Here is an 18,352-nt window from a genome sequence, read left to right as displayed (position 1 = left end):
TTTTACTTTAAATGAACTTGATTCCCTGTTGTTCGATGTATTTGATGTTAGTTTTTCATAATGAAAGTGAATCTGTTCTTAATATGCTCAATAAAAGAACAAATCACATTGGATTTAAGGTCTTACTCTTTCCAGAAGCTGACATCTACATCTTCAGATTTTTTCCAGTGAGTAATACTTGCTTTAAACATACTTCAATTGTCTATTGCTGTTTTAATGCCGTTTTCAATGATGTCTGAATTATATCTACTTTGGTTGTCCCAGTTCTTAGTCTACCAGCAAGGGAAGTTCCTCAAAATGACCAGAAGATGGCAGTGTACAACAGTAAGTGACCGATATCTTGTAATAGTTGTTCAGTTAACCGTAAATTTTCAGATTTTTATGGAGCACTACATATTTAAATTTAATATTTTAAGTGTCTTTGTTGACGTAAAAATGGTTCGAATCCTTTTTCATGAGCCACTTGATAGCAACTTACATAATTTCCATTTGATATTTTTAAAATTTTTATGTAAATTGGGGAAAATGCTCCAAAAAATATGTATTTAGTTTTGTTCATTTTTCTTTTTAATTAAAAATGAGGTAAAAACAAAATGAAGATGTAAATATTTATTAAATGGAAGTAATTTTAAAATCTGGTTAATAAAAAAAAAGTGATAATAAACCATAGACTTCACCATCAGATGATAGTGAAGTCTATGAGTAAACATTTGCAGACATTTAATTTATATTTTAACAAAAACTTCTGCTTCTTGTCCTCAGTCATTTATGGGCATAATTTTGACTTAATTTTCATTTTTATTTTTTTATTTAAATTACGTGACTAAAAAGACATTTTGGGCTTGATCTGGCTCTTGAACCAAAAGTTTTTGCACATGTAGTTTGCCAATAGTTCTTGTTCATATTTAAATGAAATAAATTGCACATTTCCAGATTATATTTGTGTGTAGGACTCCTATGCAATTAAAATGCGAATAACAAGTTTAATTACTTTTTAATTATACATTTTTATTCAAATCCCACAAGTGATTAATTCGATCTAAAGACAGAGTTCATTCATTTGCTGCCATTGACGTGGATAGACGTCCAATCCATTTGGACTGGGAAGCTAATCACTGTCAACCCTTGTAGTTCAAAATGTTTGGACGTCTATCGCCGTCCATGACAATGTACCGTTTAATCTTGTCAATCTACGTCACTCGTGTCTCTGACGTCATCATTCTTGAGTTACAAGCACCAAAAGAAGTTTCCCAACACACGTTCTCTTGCGTTTTATTGAACGTCGATACAAAATCAGGTGGATTAGGATCACGGGTTATTGGGTTTGCACATTAAAATGGATGGAATGAACGGATCCGCTACAGTAAAGCACTAGGACCTTGATAACGTCACTACATAGGGACCACCAATGTCACAACTAGCACAAATGTACATTAGGAATCCTTAAAAACCATGATGAAGTTATTTTGAATGCTTGAAATAGTTTGGAGTTGAGTTTAGCAGAGGTTTGCATGGAATCTTACAAAAATAATACATATACGAAAATGAGTCCTTTTTTTTTTAGGAATATTTACACAGTCTGTGATAGTGTCCCTTTACTTCCTTTTGCCCGCTTTGGCAGCCTTCTTGGCGGGTTTGGCTTTGGGCTTCGCCGCCCTCTTGGTGGGCTTGGCTTTGGGTTTGGTCGCCTTGACCGGCTTGTTCTTCTTCTGCGTGGCCGCAGTCTTCTTGGCTTTCACCGGCGAGGCCTTTTTAGTCGACTTGGCAGCCGACTTCTTCTTTGCGGCTGCTTTCTTGGGTTTCGCCGGCACCTTCACCTTGGGCTTGGCCACTTTCTTGATCGGCTTGGCAGTTTTAGCAGCTGGCTTCTTGGTTTTCCCAGCCGGCTTCTTGGTGGACTTTTTGGCGTCGTCCGCCTTGGCGAGTCGGAAAGAACCGGACGCGCCGATGCCTTTGGTGTGCTTCAAAAACCCGGACGCCACCAGCCGCTTGAGGGCCATCTTAATCTGGACGTCAGCGTTGTCGCCCACCTTGTAGTTCTTCCGGACGAACTTCTGGATGGACTGACGGGACGCTCCGCTCCGGCTGGCGTCGTGCACGATAGCCGCTTGGATCATGTCCGAATATTTCGGATGAGAAGCGGGCTTCTTGGGTTTGGAGGATTTCTTGGCTTTAGCCGGGGATGCTGATGTCTCTGCCATGGTTCTGTTTATCCTTTTTTGTCCCCCTTACGGTTGTGAAGTTATCACGCACGGGCACCCAAAAGTCGTCAAATTGCGAAAAACGACACAAAAACAAGCTTCGCCAAGGGAAAACAAAAGTCCCAAATACGTCACTTTTTGTTGTTAAAGTGACGTGTCCACGGAGTGACGAGACTGGACAGTGGATGTCTTAAGTGTGTAATTCCACAAGCGCGCCGTGTATCCTATGAAGCCTCTCTGCGGACGTGATTGAGAACACCAACTGCCAGCAGCTGATATAGCGGACTCCATGGAACTGGCGCTGGCTCGTTTGTGTTTCTTCACCGTCAAATTCGTCTCAAATATAACAAGTGCGCGCCGGTTCCGACCCGCCGAACACGATCTACCCGTAGCAGAGACATTGGGCTTCCCCGAGACCGGTTCGGCCGGGCTCGACAACGCCGAATAACAACTTTTATTCCGGGAAAACCGGCTGGAAGTAATCGGCGCCGCCAACAATTTTGCACAATTCGCCTTAAATTGACCCAAACGGACGGAACCTCGGGGGAAATTCTCACAGGCGAATGAAAAGTGAATCTATGCTCTGTCGATGGAGCACCGTCGGCTCGGTCCACGGTTCCGTTTTCGCTTTTAATTCAGGCTTACATTTTCCCAACTAACACACTCCGGCCATTGACTTCAAGTGACGTGGTCGAGATTATTTACTGTTAAACCTCGTTTAAATAAAATGTCACCTTTTCTGAGTTATTCGTGACTTTAGTGGTGATAACGTGGGTTTATATGCATGATGAAATTGGGATTTTATCCGTCCGTTTTGCCCTTTTTGGACCGAAATGTTTACATCTGTCACTATGGCAGTAGGCGCTCCTTGTCCATTGTCAGGAAAGTTGCCAACACATCTCAACGTGATTTTAGTCGATCGTGGATGCAATTATTGTTTATTTTACGTCAAGTGGTTAAATGAGGGGGGCATCAAGTGTGCAGATGTGGAACCAGATGCATAACCCAAAGTAAAGTCTTTGAATTCGCGGCGCTGGTGCTTCTCTTTTGTTTGGGAACTGACAGGCGCATCTGTCAAAAACACTTGAAACATGAAGGGTGCGCTCCATCACGTTGAGCTCTTTTACAGGCGTACTTTTGTTTTTAAAATATTAACATTAAAATCTGCATTTGTAGCCATTCTGTAGCTTTTCTTGTCATTTTTACGAGCCAGCGTCTGTCCTCGTAGCGCCATTTTGTCCCAGCTACTGTTACGTGCCTCTTTCCCTCGACGTGACTTGACGTCATTTGACATAATTTTGTATATCATCACTTTACGTATGCAAATTCAATTGTTATTAAGTGTGGAAGCAACAAAACACGCAGTTCGCATGGGGAGGTGAGCCTGCTTGTGCACCTGAACGCAGCAAAGTGTCCACTTGCTGCTTTTATTAAAAACATTAATTAATTGACTGTTATTGACAACTATAGATGTCAAATTCGTTTCAACTGGGAGGACTGGGTGTGAATAGTCATTTTCCAGTGCTATTGACGGCGCTAAACGTTCAATCCATTCTGACATTGCCAGTCAAAATTGATTAGACGTCTATTGCCGTCAATTGGAGCAAATGAGTTAAAGCGTTATCATCGTAACTGGAATTTTAGTGATGGATTGTTTGGAGTAGTTGTGTTAAGGTGTGTCCATAGAGGGAGGAGTACATTTGAAGTGATGATAATGATGGAAGGTGATGGTTTAAAAATAACATGGTTGCAAAACAATAACAGCGTGTGGTTTTGTACGACATAGGGTGATTGGAATATAAAAAATATATATATTAGGAAATTGGACACCCGACTCAAAATAAGGAATTTGCCTCAGTTTGCATGAGCTGCTAAACTCGATTGCGCCTGGAAGAGGTAGAGGCGCTGCTGGACAAACGCAACCCGCTCAACAGTCGCTTTTCTCGGCCACGCGTCGCGCAACGTCCCGGTGGAAAAAAGTCTAGTGTCGGGTGACTTTTTTTTTTTTTTAAAGATTCAACTTTTTTGTGTGTGTGTGTCACCTTAACTTTCTAAGTCAAATCGTCCAATTTAATTTTTAAGTGATAAATTAGTTGTGGGGAATGCTAAAATTAGTTCATTGCAACAAAATGGGTCACTCAGCATAAAATATGCTAATTCAGGGTTCTAAATGTCTATATGATCGTGATCAAGTTGTGGTAAATTGTAATTTCCTCACAAAAACGAACTAATATGCTAAAACAAATGATAAAATCGATTGAATAAGTTTGCTGCCACTGACGGCAATAGACGTCCAGTCTATTTGAATTGGGAGAGTCAGTGTAGCATGGCCTTTTACAACTTTTGCAGTGTGTTAGATATTGGTGAAGGTCCAAGTCCAAATGGATTGGACGTCTATTTCCGTCAACGGCATTGAATGAGTTAATTATGTTTTCCTCTAATCTAAGCGGTAATATCTCAATCCAGACATCTTTCCGCCTGATTTACAAACATGTCGTCAGTCCACAGTTTTAGCTGCATTCAGCCTTGTCCTGCGGCTGGCCCAAAGCATTCTGGGTAACGTCACCCACCACTTCTCTACTGAGGGCCTTTGTGTGCTTTGTGTACATATGAGAAAATGGATGGGTGGCCACCAGCGACTTCAAAGTTGATCACATTTAATGTGCCTCTTTGACATTTTGCTCTTGAAGAATGCCACATTTAGCTCTAATCCTAACGTTGACCCTTGCCCCTTTAATACTGGAGGATTTAGTTAGCTGGAGAACGTGAGTGGTCTGACCCCTACGGCAGTATTACAGTAACTAGTCATAATATTAGGCACACCTTCATGATCTAATGACAGCCAATACAAGAGCTGGAATTGGTGCTGTTACAAAGTGGCACTCGGCTGTTTTGAAAAACAATTCAAGCTAATTATTAGATTTCATATTTAAACAGAAGTGAAATACAACTTCAATTATAAACCGATTAAATATAATTCATCTCTGCCGCGCTGATTAGATTTTAGGAGTCTGTGGCCTTTTAAAAGTGTCAGTATATTTACTTCTCACTTGTTTTTATATCCAGTTAGTCTGACGCCATAAAAAAATCTCACTAAACTTTAAGACCAAGCAGTTGCCACTTTTCGGATGCAGTATTTCTCTGGTTATAGCTTGCAGTGGTTGCTGTCAGGACCAAAAGTGGGTATAATAGAAGCATAAAAGAACACAAGTGTACTGCATGTACAATGAAATGAACTGATAAAAATGGTAAATGATTGTTTCTTTGCCGTTGATGGCGATAGAAATCCAATTTGAACAGGCAGTTCAAATGGATTTAGACATCTATCGCTGTCAATGGCTGTCACAAGATAGGTGTGGCACTGAGATATAGACAAGTTTTCTGAGCCAAAATAGGGCGGCGCTATCTTTGACATTTTCTGCTACGGACTTCCGGTTTAGACGGAACACCATGAATTGCGGTTGAAACAGACGAGTTTTGAACTGCCAAATCAAACCAGAGGAACCCACGGAATCTCCAAAAATGGATTCAGCAAGACGTAGATGAGACTCCGGGACTTTTTGTGCTGTGCGGTGTTGTATGCACTCCTAGAAGCGCCTATATATACACAGTATATGCTTGAAATTGGAATGTTTTGAACAGCGTCCAGCTTCATAGCACCAGTGTGGATCTACCTCGCCATACGCCCTAAATCGAAACCAGCAGCAGATAGGTATTTGGCTCGCGGTTTAAACCCTAACAAAATCTACCCAAAAGATTGTATGTTTGTTCTCATCACTTCGTTGATTGTTCATGGACAAAAGTTTAACAACCTGTGCAGCCTGTGTTAACATGGGGTGTAGAATGATATGTCGGCTGAGTGACCAAAATGATGCGAAATTACAAATATTACAGTTGCCGAATGCAGAAGGGCTGACACGGATTTTGTTAGAAGGAAATGTTATAAGGTAATTTTCATCTAGCTAGGTTTTCGTTATGGTATTATGAGGTCATCACACATGTACATATAAACACAAATATGTCTTTTTTTTTTTTGATTGAAGAGACTGAAATAAAAAATTTGGACAACATGATTCCATTTGTTTTATTGAAAACAATTGGTGCATGTGCAAAACAGGTCAATAAATCACAATTTATAAAATTATGAGAAAAATATTCACGAAGGTGGAGCGTAAATCGAGCCATCCATCATCAAGGTTGAACACGCGTAATCTCAATACATGTCCATTAACGTAAGTGTTGTGAGGCACATCAAGTTGTCTTTCATTGCCTAACAGTTTTCCACCTGTAAAGAAACGAACAAAAATTGTGTAACACGTGAATTTATGCATTTGGGGGGAAAGCCTGTGTATTACTTGCAGTAGATGAGTGTTTGTTTTCCATACTTTGTCGCTGAAGCTAATGCAAGGGTCATGATGTGTCAGCTGTAATAATATTAAATTTTATTTGAAGGTGCCTTTCTGGCACTCAAGGTCACCATACAATCATTTTAAAAAAACAATTAGACCAATTAAAGACTAAAAACAGTAAAAAAAAAATATATATATATATATATGACGTTCAAAACAATAAAATACTTATCTATGAAAATAGCAGAACAGTAAAACGCTAAGAAATCAGGGATTATGGTTGGAGCAGAGCGGCTGAATGCTCTGCTCCCCATGGTGCAGAGGCAAGCAGGAGCGGGGGGGGGGGGGGGGGGCAGACAAGTCTATGGAGGTGGAGGGCCTAAGGGCACAGGAGGGGGTTGTAATATGGAGGAGGTCGGACAGGTAGATGGGGGCCAGGTTGTGGAAAGCCTTGAATGTAAGGAGGAGGTGAACTGAACTGGATGCAGAAGTGGACCAGGAGCCAATGGAGCTGGCGGAGAACTGGAGTGATGTAGTGGACGATTGGGGTACGGGTTATAATGCGAGCGGCTGAATTGTGGACCGGTTGCAGTTTATGTTTGCCTAGTACACCAAACTCACCGCTGTTCCAGCTATTGAGTCTGGCCACCATTCAGCGGATACAATTTCCAGGGCGGAGCAAGCCACAGCAAACAGACAGCGGAGTGGACCAATCAGCGACGGGCAGACGTGACGTTAGTAAAACGATGAGGGCAGGACAAGGGACATGCGCGCGGAAGTAAACATACGAGGAGAGCGGAGTTTATTCAACATGGCTAGCGCGAGACAGACTGTTGTCAATGACTCGTGTCGATGTGTTTTTGGTAATTTAAAACTGATTTTACCGTGGATTGGAACATATTCTCGGCTCTCCCGTTCACCATCTGTGTTGTTGTGGAGACGACTTTCGACGCGCAAGAGTGACGTTGCTCGTTAAGAACACGTCACACAAATAAACAAATCTGATTTGTCGATTGATTTTGTACCTACTCGAGAGGCTGTTAATGGGCTGGTTCCCAGACTTTTCTCTCAGTGTTTGAAAAATACAGGGAGAACAGTCTGGCCGTGCCAGACAAAGTTTATGTAGGGTCTTTTGAGGGAGGCCAAATAGGAGGGAGTTGCAGTAATCTAGGCAGGAAGTGACAAGACTATGAACCAGGATGGCAGCAGAATGGGGGGTGGCGGAGGCGAAGGCGGTTGCTGGTGCGTAGGTGGTAGTGGGCAATCGGGGTAATATTATTGATGTTTCCAGGATGACATCCAGGCTCTTGCAGGGAAGGTGAAACAGTGGAGTTGTCGATGGTGATGGGATGGCATGGGGGTGGTATTTGGATATGGTGGGTTTGGAGCCCATGAGGAGCACCTCGGTTTTACTGCTGTTGAGTTTGAGGATATTTTGGATGCGCCAGTTTTTTATTTCGGTGATACAGACAGTCAGGAGGGTGGGCGGGAGAGAGGAGGAGGGTTAGGAAGTAAGGTAGAGCCGGGTGTCATCGGCTTAACAGTGAAAGTTCATGTTGAATTTACGGAAAATGTTGCCAATCGCAAGGAGGTAGATGATGAACAATAGGGGCCCGAGGACAGAGCCCTGAGGGACTCTGGAGGTAACTGGTAATGGAGTGGATTTAAGGGACTTGAGTTGTATGTAATGAGAACGTCCAGAAAGGTAGGATGAGAACCAGTTTAACGGGGTGTTGGTGATGCCAATAGTGGATAGACGGTGGAGGTGGGTGGCGTGACTGATGGTGTCAAAAGCTGAAGATAGGTCCAGGAGGATGAGGATTGTGAGAAAACCAGAGTCGGTTGCCAAAAGGAGGTCAATGGTTATTTTGACAAGTGCTGTTTCAGTGCTGTGGTGTGGGCGAAAGCCAGACTGGAACTGCTCATAGCGGTTATTGTGGGGAAAGATGAATTTGGAGCTGAGAGGCAACAGTTCTTTCAAGAATTTTAGAGATGAAAGTTGGTTGGATGTGGGACGAAAGTTGTTGAAATTTGAGCAGTTGGCACTAGGTTTCTTGAGAACTGGGGTAATGGCAGCAGTTTTAAAGGAAGTGAGGACTATTCCAGAAGTGAGAGATGAGTGAATGATAGGGGAAATGAGTGACGCAACACAGAACTGTAGTCAAATTGAACATAATTGTACCTGTTATTGCTTTGTGGTGGCACTGTCCTGGTTCCACATTTGCCTTCATGAACACAAAATTTCCACATTCATGTATTAGAACACGTTCAACTGGATGCTTTGGAGCTTTTCAGGTCCCTGATTGCGTTTCCATCCACTGCCATAAAATCAATAAAATACAGAACGATTTTGTTTTGTGGCAACTATTAGTCATTTCTACATGTTGTCCTTCCATGTCGCGCTGATGGCAGATGGATGCAGAATTTCCTAATTCTTTTTTCGAGGGATATTGATGAGTAATGCTACTCCAGTCACACTGTTGTTTTGGTTGGAGAAAGTATAAAACAGAAGTCGTGAGCAGAAATGCGGAAGTAAAGCGGAAGTACCTCGGAAACTTGTCTATAAGTGGCTCGATTTGTGAGATTTTTCCAGTTTAGCAGTTTTTTTGCTTTGACTTGTGAGCAAAATTTTGAGACGCGATTACCGTATCAATACCCTTCACAGTAAATAAAATTAAAAATAAAAAACTATATTTTCTCACGTGACAGTAAGCTGCTCTTCCATGTTTGAACACTAGAGATCGCTCTTTCCTTCACTCTTGTTGTGTTGTCGAGCCAAGAAAATGCTCAAAGCAGCTCAGCTGTTAAGTGGCATAAAGACATTCTTCCTGCCAACAAAGTCATTCGAATTGATTCCAAGATCGGATAATTGAGTGATCAATCGTCTAAACAGGCTTTTGATGTTCCCCTTTAGCTTTGAGTCAAACCTCTTTCCTATTCGGATCCCCAAGAGGTTTTAATGTAGAGCATTTTGGACTAAAAAAACTATGTCAGTGACCTGATTTATACACTGCCCCCACAACCCGAATTATGCGGGTGTTTCCCCTAAGTCACATGACTTTAGTTTGAATTCGCATGACCAAAAACAATTCTTACATAACACTTGATGATTTGTTACCTTCTCATCAAGTCTTGATTTAAGAGTCTCTCTTCCTATTTCACAATATTGAGTCAATTTTCTATTTTTTCCCTCTCTCATCTTGTCTCCCTCAGCCCACTTAATACATTTTTAATGCCGCAAACCCTTCTCTGTGGCTGTCAGCTTGATAAATGACCGGATTGTTTCCAAACACAAATGCACGGAACCAGCACCGCCCTCCAGCTCACTCTTGAATCCGGGTGATGCTGCTAAAATAATGAGTGGAGAGCAACCCCTGAGTCATGCAGGTGGGGGCGGGGGTGAATCTGTTTCAGGTGAGGTTTACGCTGTCAGCCCTCACAGTTCATACGGATTGGACAGCTATGCACTCAATGACAGCAAAGGATTAAAAGGAAAGTACAATAAGTAAGACAATTAAGCGTAACATTTTGTTTGCTCTATTAGTTTAAATGGATTGTCTGTCCATCAGTGGCACTGAATCATGATCAATCCCTGTTAAAATTTGTAAGATAAGCTTGTTTTTATATGCCAAATATATTATGCCAGTTTGCTCTCCCACAGTTTTATACGCGCACTCCCAAGCTATTATGAAGAATACAGTTTTAGCCCATAATCATGTGCTTACCGGCAATTGCTCACATTCTGCTGATAGATACACACACATATGTTGATTCATCACACAACGTCTCAGTACTTTTTCACCAAGCTACAGTACTTTGAGTGCAAATGTGTGTTCAAAACAAAGATATCTTGCCTGCTAAAGAGTGTGACTGTTAATTCAATCAAGAGTGTGATTGTTCAATCAATGACTAGAATAAGGAATTTGCCCAACCGAACCTGCCACGTTGGACAACAATGTTGTAACTGTATTCCGCCCATCAACAAGCCCTCAATAAAAGTTAGCAGTGCGGGAGAGTTCAGTGAGAGACTTCGATGAGACATTGGTCGCGGAACATGTCTCCTGGCTCTCCCAACCTGCAGGTTGAAAAACGTCAACTCTCTGTCTCACTTTATGCCCTGCCTTTTGTCAGCTTGCCTTGGGTAAATAACTAAGTTAAAGAACGAGTTCTAGACCCAACAAAATTGCTTGGACATCCATCGCCGTCATTGGCAGCCAATGTGTGAAGTGCAGAATGTCTTTTTAAAAATGTGTGTGCACAACCAGTGATAAATGGTTCAGCATAAATAGGCACTTTAAATGTAGAACTTCAGATAATCCGCTTTAGAGTGCCCCGTTGTTGAGCGCGTGCATGTGATGCTGTGAGAGATTTGAAAGTTACAAGAGCAAATAGTCTTTATTTAAAAAACAAACAAAAAAACGACTCATGCCAACTATAGCAAGTCATGGAAAGTTAAAGGAATAGTACGACTTGACGGCAAGTGTATAGACTGGTGATTCCGGCCTGATTGTTGGCTGCGAGTGTGTGCAAGTCACGAGGAAAAAAACATAAGATTGAGGTTAACTTAAATAGAAATATATGTATGTAGGAGGGCGGCACGGTGGCTGAGGGGTTAGCGCGTCTGCCTCACAGTTCTGAGATCGAGGGTTCAATCCCGGGCTTCGGCCTTCCCGTGTGGAGTTTGCATGTTCTCCCCGTGCCTGCGTGGGTTTCCTCCGGGAACTCCGGTTTCCTCCCACACTCTAAATTGTCCGTAGGTATGAGTGTGTGCGTGAATGGTTGTATGTCTCCTTGTGCCCTGCGATTGGCTGGCAACCAGTTCAGGGTGTCCCCTGCCTACTGCCCGTAGTTAGCTGGGATAGGCTCCAGTACCTCCGCGACCCTCGTGAGGAAAAGCGGCATGGAAAATGAATGTATGTATTCAATAATCTATTTCTGTGTTCGCTTCGCCACTTTAGAGCACCTCATTGCGCTTTAGTTTTATGACCACAACAATTTTTTAAATCATTCCTATTTCAGTTTCTATAACCACACTCTTCTGTGTCTAGCTGAGAAAAAAATCCTTTTCAGTTTTAATTTGTTGTTATGAACAGGGATCCATTTTTCCCTTTGAGTGCTTCTAATGGTTAGCGAGCCATCCAAACATCGCACATTGTTTGAGGGAATATGCTCAACGGTGCGTTTCGCGTGTTCATCTTGCCACTGTTTATAATTAGCTTGCTTAGTGTTGGTTTCATGGTCACTCATTCAGTGCCATTGATGGCCATAGACTTGCAATCCATTTGGGCTGGGACGGTGGGAGCGATCATATACAGTAGGGCAAATAAGTATTTAGTCAACCACTAATTGTGCAAGTTCTCCCACTTGAAAATATTAGAGAGGACAGTAATTGTTAACATGGGTAAACCTCAACCATGAGAGACAGAATGTGGAAAAAAGAAAACCCAGAAAATCACATTGTTTGATTTTTAAAGAATTTATTTGCAAATCATGGTGGAAAAGAAGTATTTGGTCAATACCAAAAGTTCACCTCGACACTTTGTTATGTACCCTTTGTTGGCAATAACGGAGGCCAAACGTTTTCTGTAACTCTCACAAGCTTTTCACACACTGTTGCTGGTATTTTGGCCTATTCCTCCATGCAGATCTCCTCTAGAGCACTGATGTTTTGGGGCTGTCGTTGGGCAACACGGACTTTCAACTCCCTCCACAGATTTTCTATGGGGTTGAGATCTGGAGACTGGCTAGGCCACTCCAGGACCTTGAAATGCTTTTTACGAAGCCACTCCCTTGTTGCCTTGGCTGTGTGTTTGGGATCATTGTCATGCTGAAAGACCCAGCCACGTCTCATCTTCAATGCACTTGCTGATGGAAGGAGATTTTCACTCAAAATCTCGATACATGGCCCCATTCATTCTTTCCTTTACACAGATCAGTCGTCCTGGTCCCTTTACAGAAAAACAGCCCCAAAGCATGATGTTTCCACCCCCATGCTTCACAGTGGGTATGGTGTTCTTCGGATGCGATTGAGTATTCTTTCTCCTCCAAACACGAGAACCTGTGTTTCTACCAAAAAGTTGTATTTTGGTTTCATCTGACCATAACACATTCTCCCAGTCCTCTTCTGGATCATCCAAATGCTCTCTAGCGAACCACAGACGGGCCTGGACTTGTACTTTCTTCAGCAGGGGGACACGTCTGGCAGTGCAGCATTTGAGTCCCTGGCGGCGCTTTGTGTTACTGATAGTAGCTTTTGTTACTGTGGTCCCAGCTCTCTGTAGGTCATTCACTAGGTCCCCCCATGTGGTTCTAGGATTTTTGCTCTCCGTTCTTGTTAACATTTTGACGCCACGGGGTGAGATCTTGCATGGAGCCCCAGATCGAGGGAGATTATCAGTGGTCTTCCATTTTCTAATAATTGCTCCCACAATTGATTTCTTTACACCAAGCGTTTTACCTATTGCAGATTCAGTCTTCCCAGCCTGGTGCAGATTTACAATTTTGTCTCTGGTGTCCTTCAACAGCTCTTCGGTCTTGGCTATAGTGGAGTTTGGAGTGTGACTGAATGATGTTGTGGACAGGGGTCTTTTATACCGATAATGAGTTAAAACAGGTGCAATTAATACAGGTAATGAGTGGAGCCTCGTTAGACCTCGTTAGAAGTTAGACCTCTTTGACAGCCAGAAATCTTGCCTGTTTGTAGGTGACCAAATACTTATTTTCCACTCTAATTTGGAAATAAATGCTTTAAAAATCAAACAATGTGATTTAAAAATCTTTACTTTTTCCCTTTTATTGAAAAATGAATAAATATTTTAAAATAGAGGAAAAGCGAAAACTTATTGATAGTTAATATATTTCAAATTTTCCCTCTTCTAAAAAATGTATATCGTGTATGTAAAAAAATACATTTTTTTTTTTTTCCAATTTAAAAAATATATATGGTGGAAAACACTCAGGTGACTTGAAGTTCTGCTCCGAGACCCCCAATTTGGCCAAATTTCAAAATTGTCTCATATGCATGTGTGATACATCATTGGACAGCTTAAAATCTCAATTTTCTGGGGGAAGAAAAATTGTGAACAGGAGGGCATTTAATTTTTTAATTTTTTTATTTATTTAAACCCTAACTTGAGGTGAGAGCATGAGAAGGCAAAATTAAAGACACATGATTTTAACGAGAAATTATCACGTACTTACCTTTTTTCAATTCAAAAACTGTTGTATGTCTCACCGAGTGTCAAGACACAGCTGTGAATGGCCACAGCTGGACTTTTCGGGAATTTTATGGGTGAAACACTGTAATATAACAAGGGTCGCATGCAGAAGTCACAGACAAAAAGGAGTGGTCGAGATTTTCTTTTTCAGATATCTACCCTTTTAACCGTTGAATTTTTCTTTCTTTGGATCGATTATCATCTAAAATATCGAGGGGAAATGCGGCAGTAACAAAACAAAAAAAATACAATTAAGCGATAGTTATGAGGTAGATATCCGTCACCTATTTACAGAAACAATTTTTCATTATGACGTAATTTGTTTCAAAGTTTAAAATATGCGAGTGAATGATGTTATAAAGTTGCTGTTGTCTTTTTTGTTTTGTTTTTTTACTAAATATTAGACATCAATGATTCTTAGCTCAAAATGATTGACATTTTGAATAATAAATATAATTACCTTTTTATGGCTGGGTTAAAACAAGAGCGGTTGCGCGGTGTCTGTAAACAGGGGTCTCCAGGGTGAAATGGACAAATTAAAAATAGTTTGGGGGCTTAACGCGCCATGAAACTGCTATGGCAGCATATAGACATATTGTTCTATCAAACACTATTGTTATTTTGTCTTAAAATACACCAGATTATTTTCAAGAGGGGTGCAAGAACAGAAACTGCTTTTCAGCCTTGTCTGTGTTTTCCGCCATACGTATTTATATATGGCGGAAAACATTCAGGTGACTTGAAGTTCTGCTCTGAGACCCCCAATTTAGCCAACTTTCAAATTTGTCCGATATGCATGTGTGATAAATCATTGGAAAGCTTAAAATCTCAATTTTCTGGGGGAACAAAAATTTTGAACAACTTTGGCATTTAAAAAAAAAAAAAAAAAAACTTTTTTAAACAGCAAAACCTATCTGGAGGCGAGAGCACGCGAGAGCAGAATTACAGACGCCATGACTTTAACAAGATATTATCGCATACTTACCTTGTTTTGATCCAAAAACTCCATGTAGCCTGTATCACTGAGTGTCAAGAGTGTCATGGCCACATCTGGATTTTTGGGGGATTTTATGGGTGAAACATGGTAGTATAGCAAGGGTCGAGATGCAGAAATCAAGGAGTGGTCAAGATTTTTTTCCCCTATATTTACCCTTTTAAATGTTTTTTTTTTTTCAATATTCTTTGTTTAGATCGATTATTTATCATCTAACATATCAGAGAAAATGCGACAGTAACAAAAATGATACAATTAAGCGATAGTTACGAGGTAGATATCCGTGACTTTTTTACAGACGCCATTTTTTTCATTGTGACATAATTTGTTTAAAAGTTTAAAATATGTGCGTGAATAATTTTTTTGTCGTTTTTTTATTCTAAACGAAATATGGGACATCAAATATTCTAAGCTAAAAACGACAGACATTTTGAATAATAAATATAATTAATTACCTTCGTTTTATGGCTGGGTTGAAACAAAAGCGGTTGCGCGACATCTGTAAACGGGGGTTTTCGGGGTAAAGCGGACAAATTAAAAATAGTTCGGGGGCTTAATGCGCCATGAATCTGCTATGGCAGCATATAGACATATTGTTCTATCAAACACAACAGTTGGTTTGGCTTAAAATACAGCGGTTTCTTTTAAAGAGGAGTGCAAGAACAGAAACTGCTTTTTCAGTCTTGTATTTTCCGCCATATGTATGTATGTATTTTAGGGCTGTCAAAATTATCGTGTTAACGGGCGGTAATTAATTTTTTTAATTAATCACGTTAAAATATTTGACGCACATGTCCCGCTCAGACAGATTTAAATGACAGTAGAGTGAAATGCCCACTTGTTAATTGTGTTTTATGGAGTTTTCTCGCCCTCTGCTGGTGCTTGGGTGCGACTGATTTTATAGGCTTCAGCACCCATGAGCATTGTGTAAGTAATTATTGACATCAACAAATGGCAGGCTACTAGTTTATTTTTTGATTGAAAATTTTACAAATTTTATTAAAACGAAAACATTAAGAGGGGTTTTAATATAAAATTTCTATAACTTGTTCTAACATTTATCTTTTAAGAACTACAAGTCTTTCTATCCATGGATCACTTTAACAGAATGTTAATAATGTTAATGCCATCTTGTTGATTTATTGTTATAATTAACAAATACAGTCCTTATGTACCATATGTTGAATGTATATATCTTGTCTTATCTTTCCATTCCAACAATTTATTTTACAGAATATATATATATATAATTTACAGAAAAATATGGCATATTTTATAGATGGCTTGAATTGCGATTAATTGCGATTAATTACGATTAATTTTTAAGCTGTAATTAACTCGATTAAAATTTTTAATCGTTTGACAGCCCTAATGTATATATACTGAATTAAAAATATGTAAGAAAGATCATGTTTTATACAATTAATAAACATCTTTAATTTCTCAAAAGTAAATGCATTGGAGAATATTTACTGTTTGTGTTTAGCCGCCATTGGTGGCGAAAGACATCCATTCCATTTTGAATGGAATTATACGTAAACATTTGGGGAATTTTTTTTTTTTTTAATATTGCATATACTGTATTTAATGTATTTCTTTTCGTTATTTCATCAAAATTATATATTTTTAATTAGATGTGTTTTTTATCTGTAAAATAAAAAAAAACATAAGTAAAAAATGTAAGATAAACTGAAGAATATATACTCTAAACTCTTGAACTGCTGTTGACGGAGATAGACGTCCACTCCATTTGGACGCCGATCGCCATCATTGTCAACCAATAAGTTACAAGCCACACATGTCAAAAAAATGTCGCGTCACTGCATTTATTATATCTATTCTATTTGTATGTGCAGCTCCATCAGTAGTAAGCCGCAGTGGAGCCCATCCCCGCCTCGCCTGCCTGACCACTCCTCCCCAGTCTCCCATTGGAAGATGGAGGCCACCTCCTTCTCCTCACTCATTGGTATGCATGTGATGAAGCCTAGAGTGTGTGTGTGTGTTTTCCGAGGCAGGAGCAGTCAGTGCGATGGGATGGGAGGCGGAGGAGAGTGAATGAACGTTGCTGTTTCTCCATAAGACCAGGGAAAAAAATACCAAAAGCGGAACTACCATTGGGAAAAGTCCCGATTTGAAGAAATCCTCACCGTCTTTTCTCACTCATTCCTCCGTATGCCCTTGTCCTCAGCGGCTCCTCTCACCACCCTGGCCAGTATATGGATAGAAGCTCCTTTTTTCAGCTCATACAAGAGCAGGTAAGCGAAAAAGCGGCGTGGTTTCTATGGTTACGGGTCGACACCGTGGAGAGGATCCATCAACGGGTGATGTTGGATTCGGGGTCGGGGAGGGGGGGGGTTGCGGAACGAGTGTCAGACGACACGCCGCATCGTGGAACCATGTGGGTGCTGACGGTGGGAGGTTAGAATGTGCGAGGGTCCGAAGGGGGTCTTATGTGACAGGCAAGAAAATCTGAGCAGAATTGTCATCTTTATTGATTTAGTGAACAAACATGCAAAGCTTATTGTTTTTTTATGCAACCCAATCACATTCCAGGTCAGAACTGACCTTTGTTCTACTGTAAATTGTCCAAAGTGTGAACCTGATTCATTTCACGAGCGCCTTGATGGTTCTGTTCTATAGCTGCTGGGTAATTAAGCAGGTCTCGCTTGATTGACAGGCGGAATCGCGCAGCCATTCCTTTCAAAATGGAGACATGGATTTACTGCCGTGGGCTTTTTGTTGGTGTTGTGTTCAAGAACACACAACTAAGAACAAGACTAGTGCTTGGGGCTACATCATAAATCCCTTCTATTAACACAAATATCAATTTTAATATAAAAAATTTTTAAAAACTAAACTCTATAGTGCTCATACTTCAATGTAGGGCTGCAGCTATCGATTATTTAGTAGTCGATTAATCGATGAACTAGTTCGAATAATCGAGTAATCGGAAAAGGAATATGAAAAATTAACATAGTTGAGCTTCAAACGGTATTAAAAGTAAATAAATGAGGATCTATGTACAAAAAAAAGAACAATTGGCTAACTTAAATGGCAAAAGTCTGCTAGCTTAAATGCTATAAAATGCTAACTTTTTTTTCCAATACTCTTAACAAATGGTTCCGACTCATATTCCCGCAAAAAACGGCTAAATATACATATAAACAAAGTTACAAATGCATTAAAAAACATTATCCCAAAGAAAAACTTAGCTTACGTTGGTCTTAACAGGGAGCAGTTGGATTCAGTCATGTGAAATGAGGCAGACCAGATGGCAATGTGTCCACCCTAATCAATAAACTAAATGCAAACACTTTCAAAATGAAACATTACAACGCCATTTAATCAAACGAATACTCGAGGCAACTAAATTTAATTCGAATATTTTTTTCTAATCGAATACTCGAGTTAATCGATTAATCGTTGCAGCCCTAATTCAATGAATGATGCGGCCACTAGATGTGCCTATACTAGCAAACCAGGGGTGTGATAAATCACCACACAACACAAACATATGGTGCAAAAATAAAACGGTTAACTCATTGGCTGTCAATGGTAGTGATGGACGTCCAATTCATTTGAGCTTGGAGC

General features: G+C 40.4%; 2 protein-coding genes across 2 annotated transcripts in view; one reads left to right on the top strand and one right to left on the bottom strand.

Moving 5' to 3' along the window:
* Nucleotides 1-73: 73 nt before the first annotated feature.
* Nucleotides 74-18,352, top strand: part of rhbdl1 (rhomboid, veinlet-like 1 (Drosophila)) — a 117,948-nt gene continuing 99,669 nt past the window's right edge. Inside the window, exons 1-4 of the mRNA XM_057826924.1 lie at nucleotides 74-167; nucleotides 265-324; nucleotides 16,618-16,727; nucleotides 16,950-17,016. Of these exons, the coding sequence (XP_057682907.1) occupies nucleotides 16,978-17,016 (39 nt within the window). The 5' untranslated portion in view covers nucleotides 74-167; nucleotides 265-324; nucleotides 16,618-16,727; nucleotides 16,950-16,977. The remainder of the gene's footprint in view (nucleotides 168-264; nucleotides 325-16,617; nucleotides 16,728-16,949; nucleotides 17,017-18,352) is intronic.
* Nucleotides 1,257-2,412, bottom strand: LOC130909961 (histone H1.0-B). The gene has a single exon (XM_057826927.1). The coding sequence runs from the start codon at nucleotides 2,199-2,201 to the stop codon at nucleotides 1,596-1,598; it is 606 nt and encodes a 201-aa protein (XP_057682910.1). The 5' UTR covers nucleotides 2,202-2,412; the 3' UTR covers nucleotides 1,257-1,595.

This window comes from Corythoichthys intestinalis, chromosome 21, assembly GCF_030265065.1.
Source record: "Corythoichthys intestinalis isolate RoL2023-P3 chromosome 21, ASM3026506v1, whole genome shotgun sequence".
Taxonomy (NCBI): domain Eukaryota; kingdom Metazoa; phylum Chordata; class Actinopteri; order Syngnathiformes; family Syngnathidae; genus Corythoichthys; species Corythoichthys intestinalis.
This window is presented reverse-complemented; position numbering and strand designations above follow the sequence as displayed.

Excerpts from the sequence above, each read along its gene's own strand:
- LOC130909961 (XM_057826927.1), bottom strand. The coding sequence starts at position 2,201 with ATGGCAGAGACATCAGCATCCCCGGCTAAAGCCAAGAAATCCTCCAAA.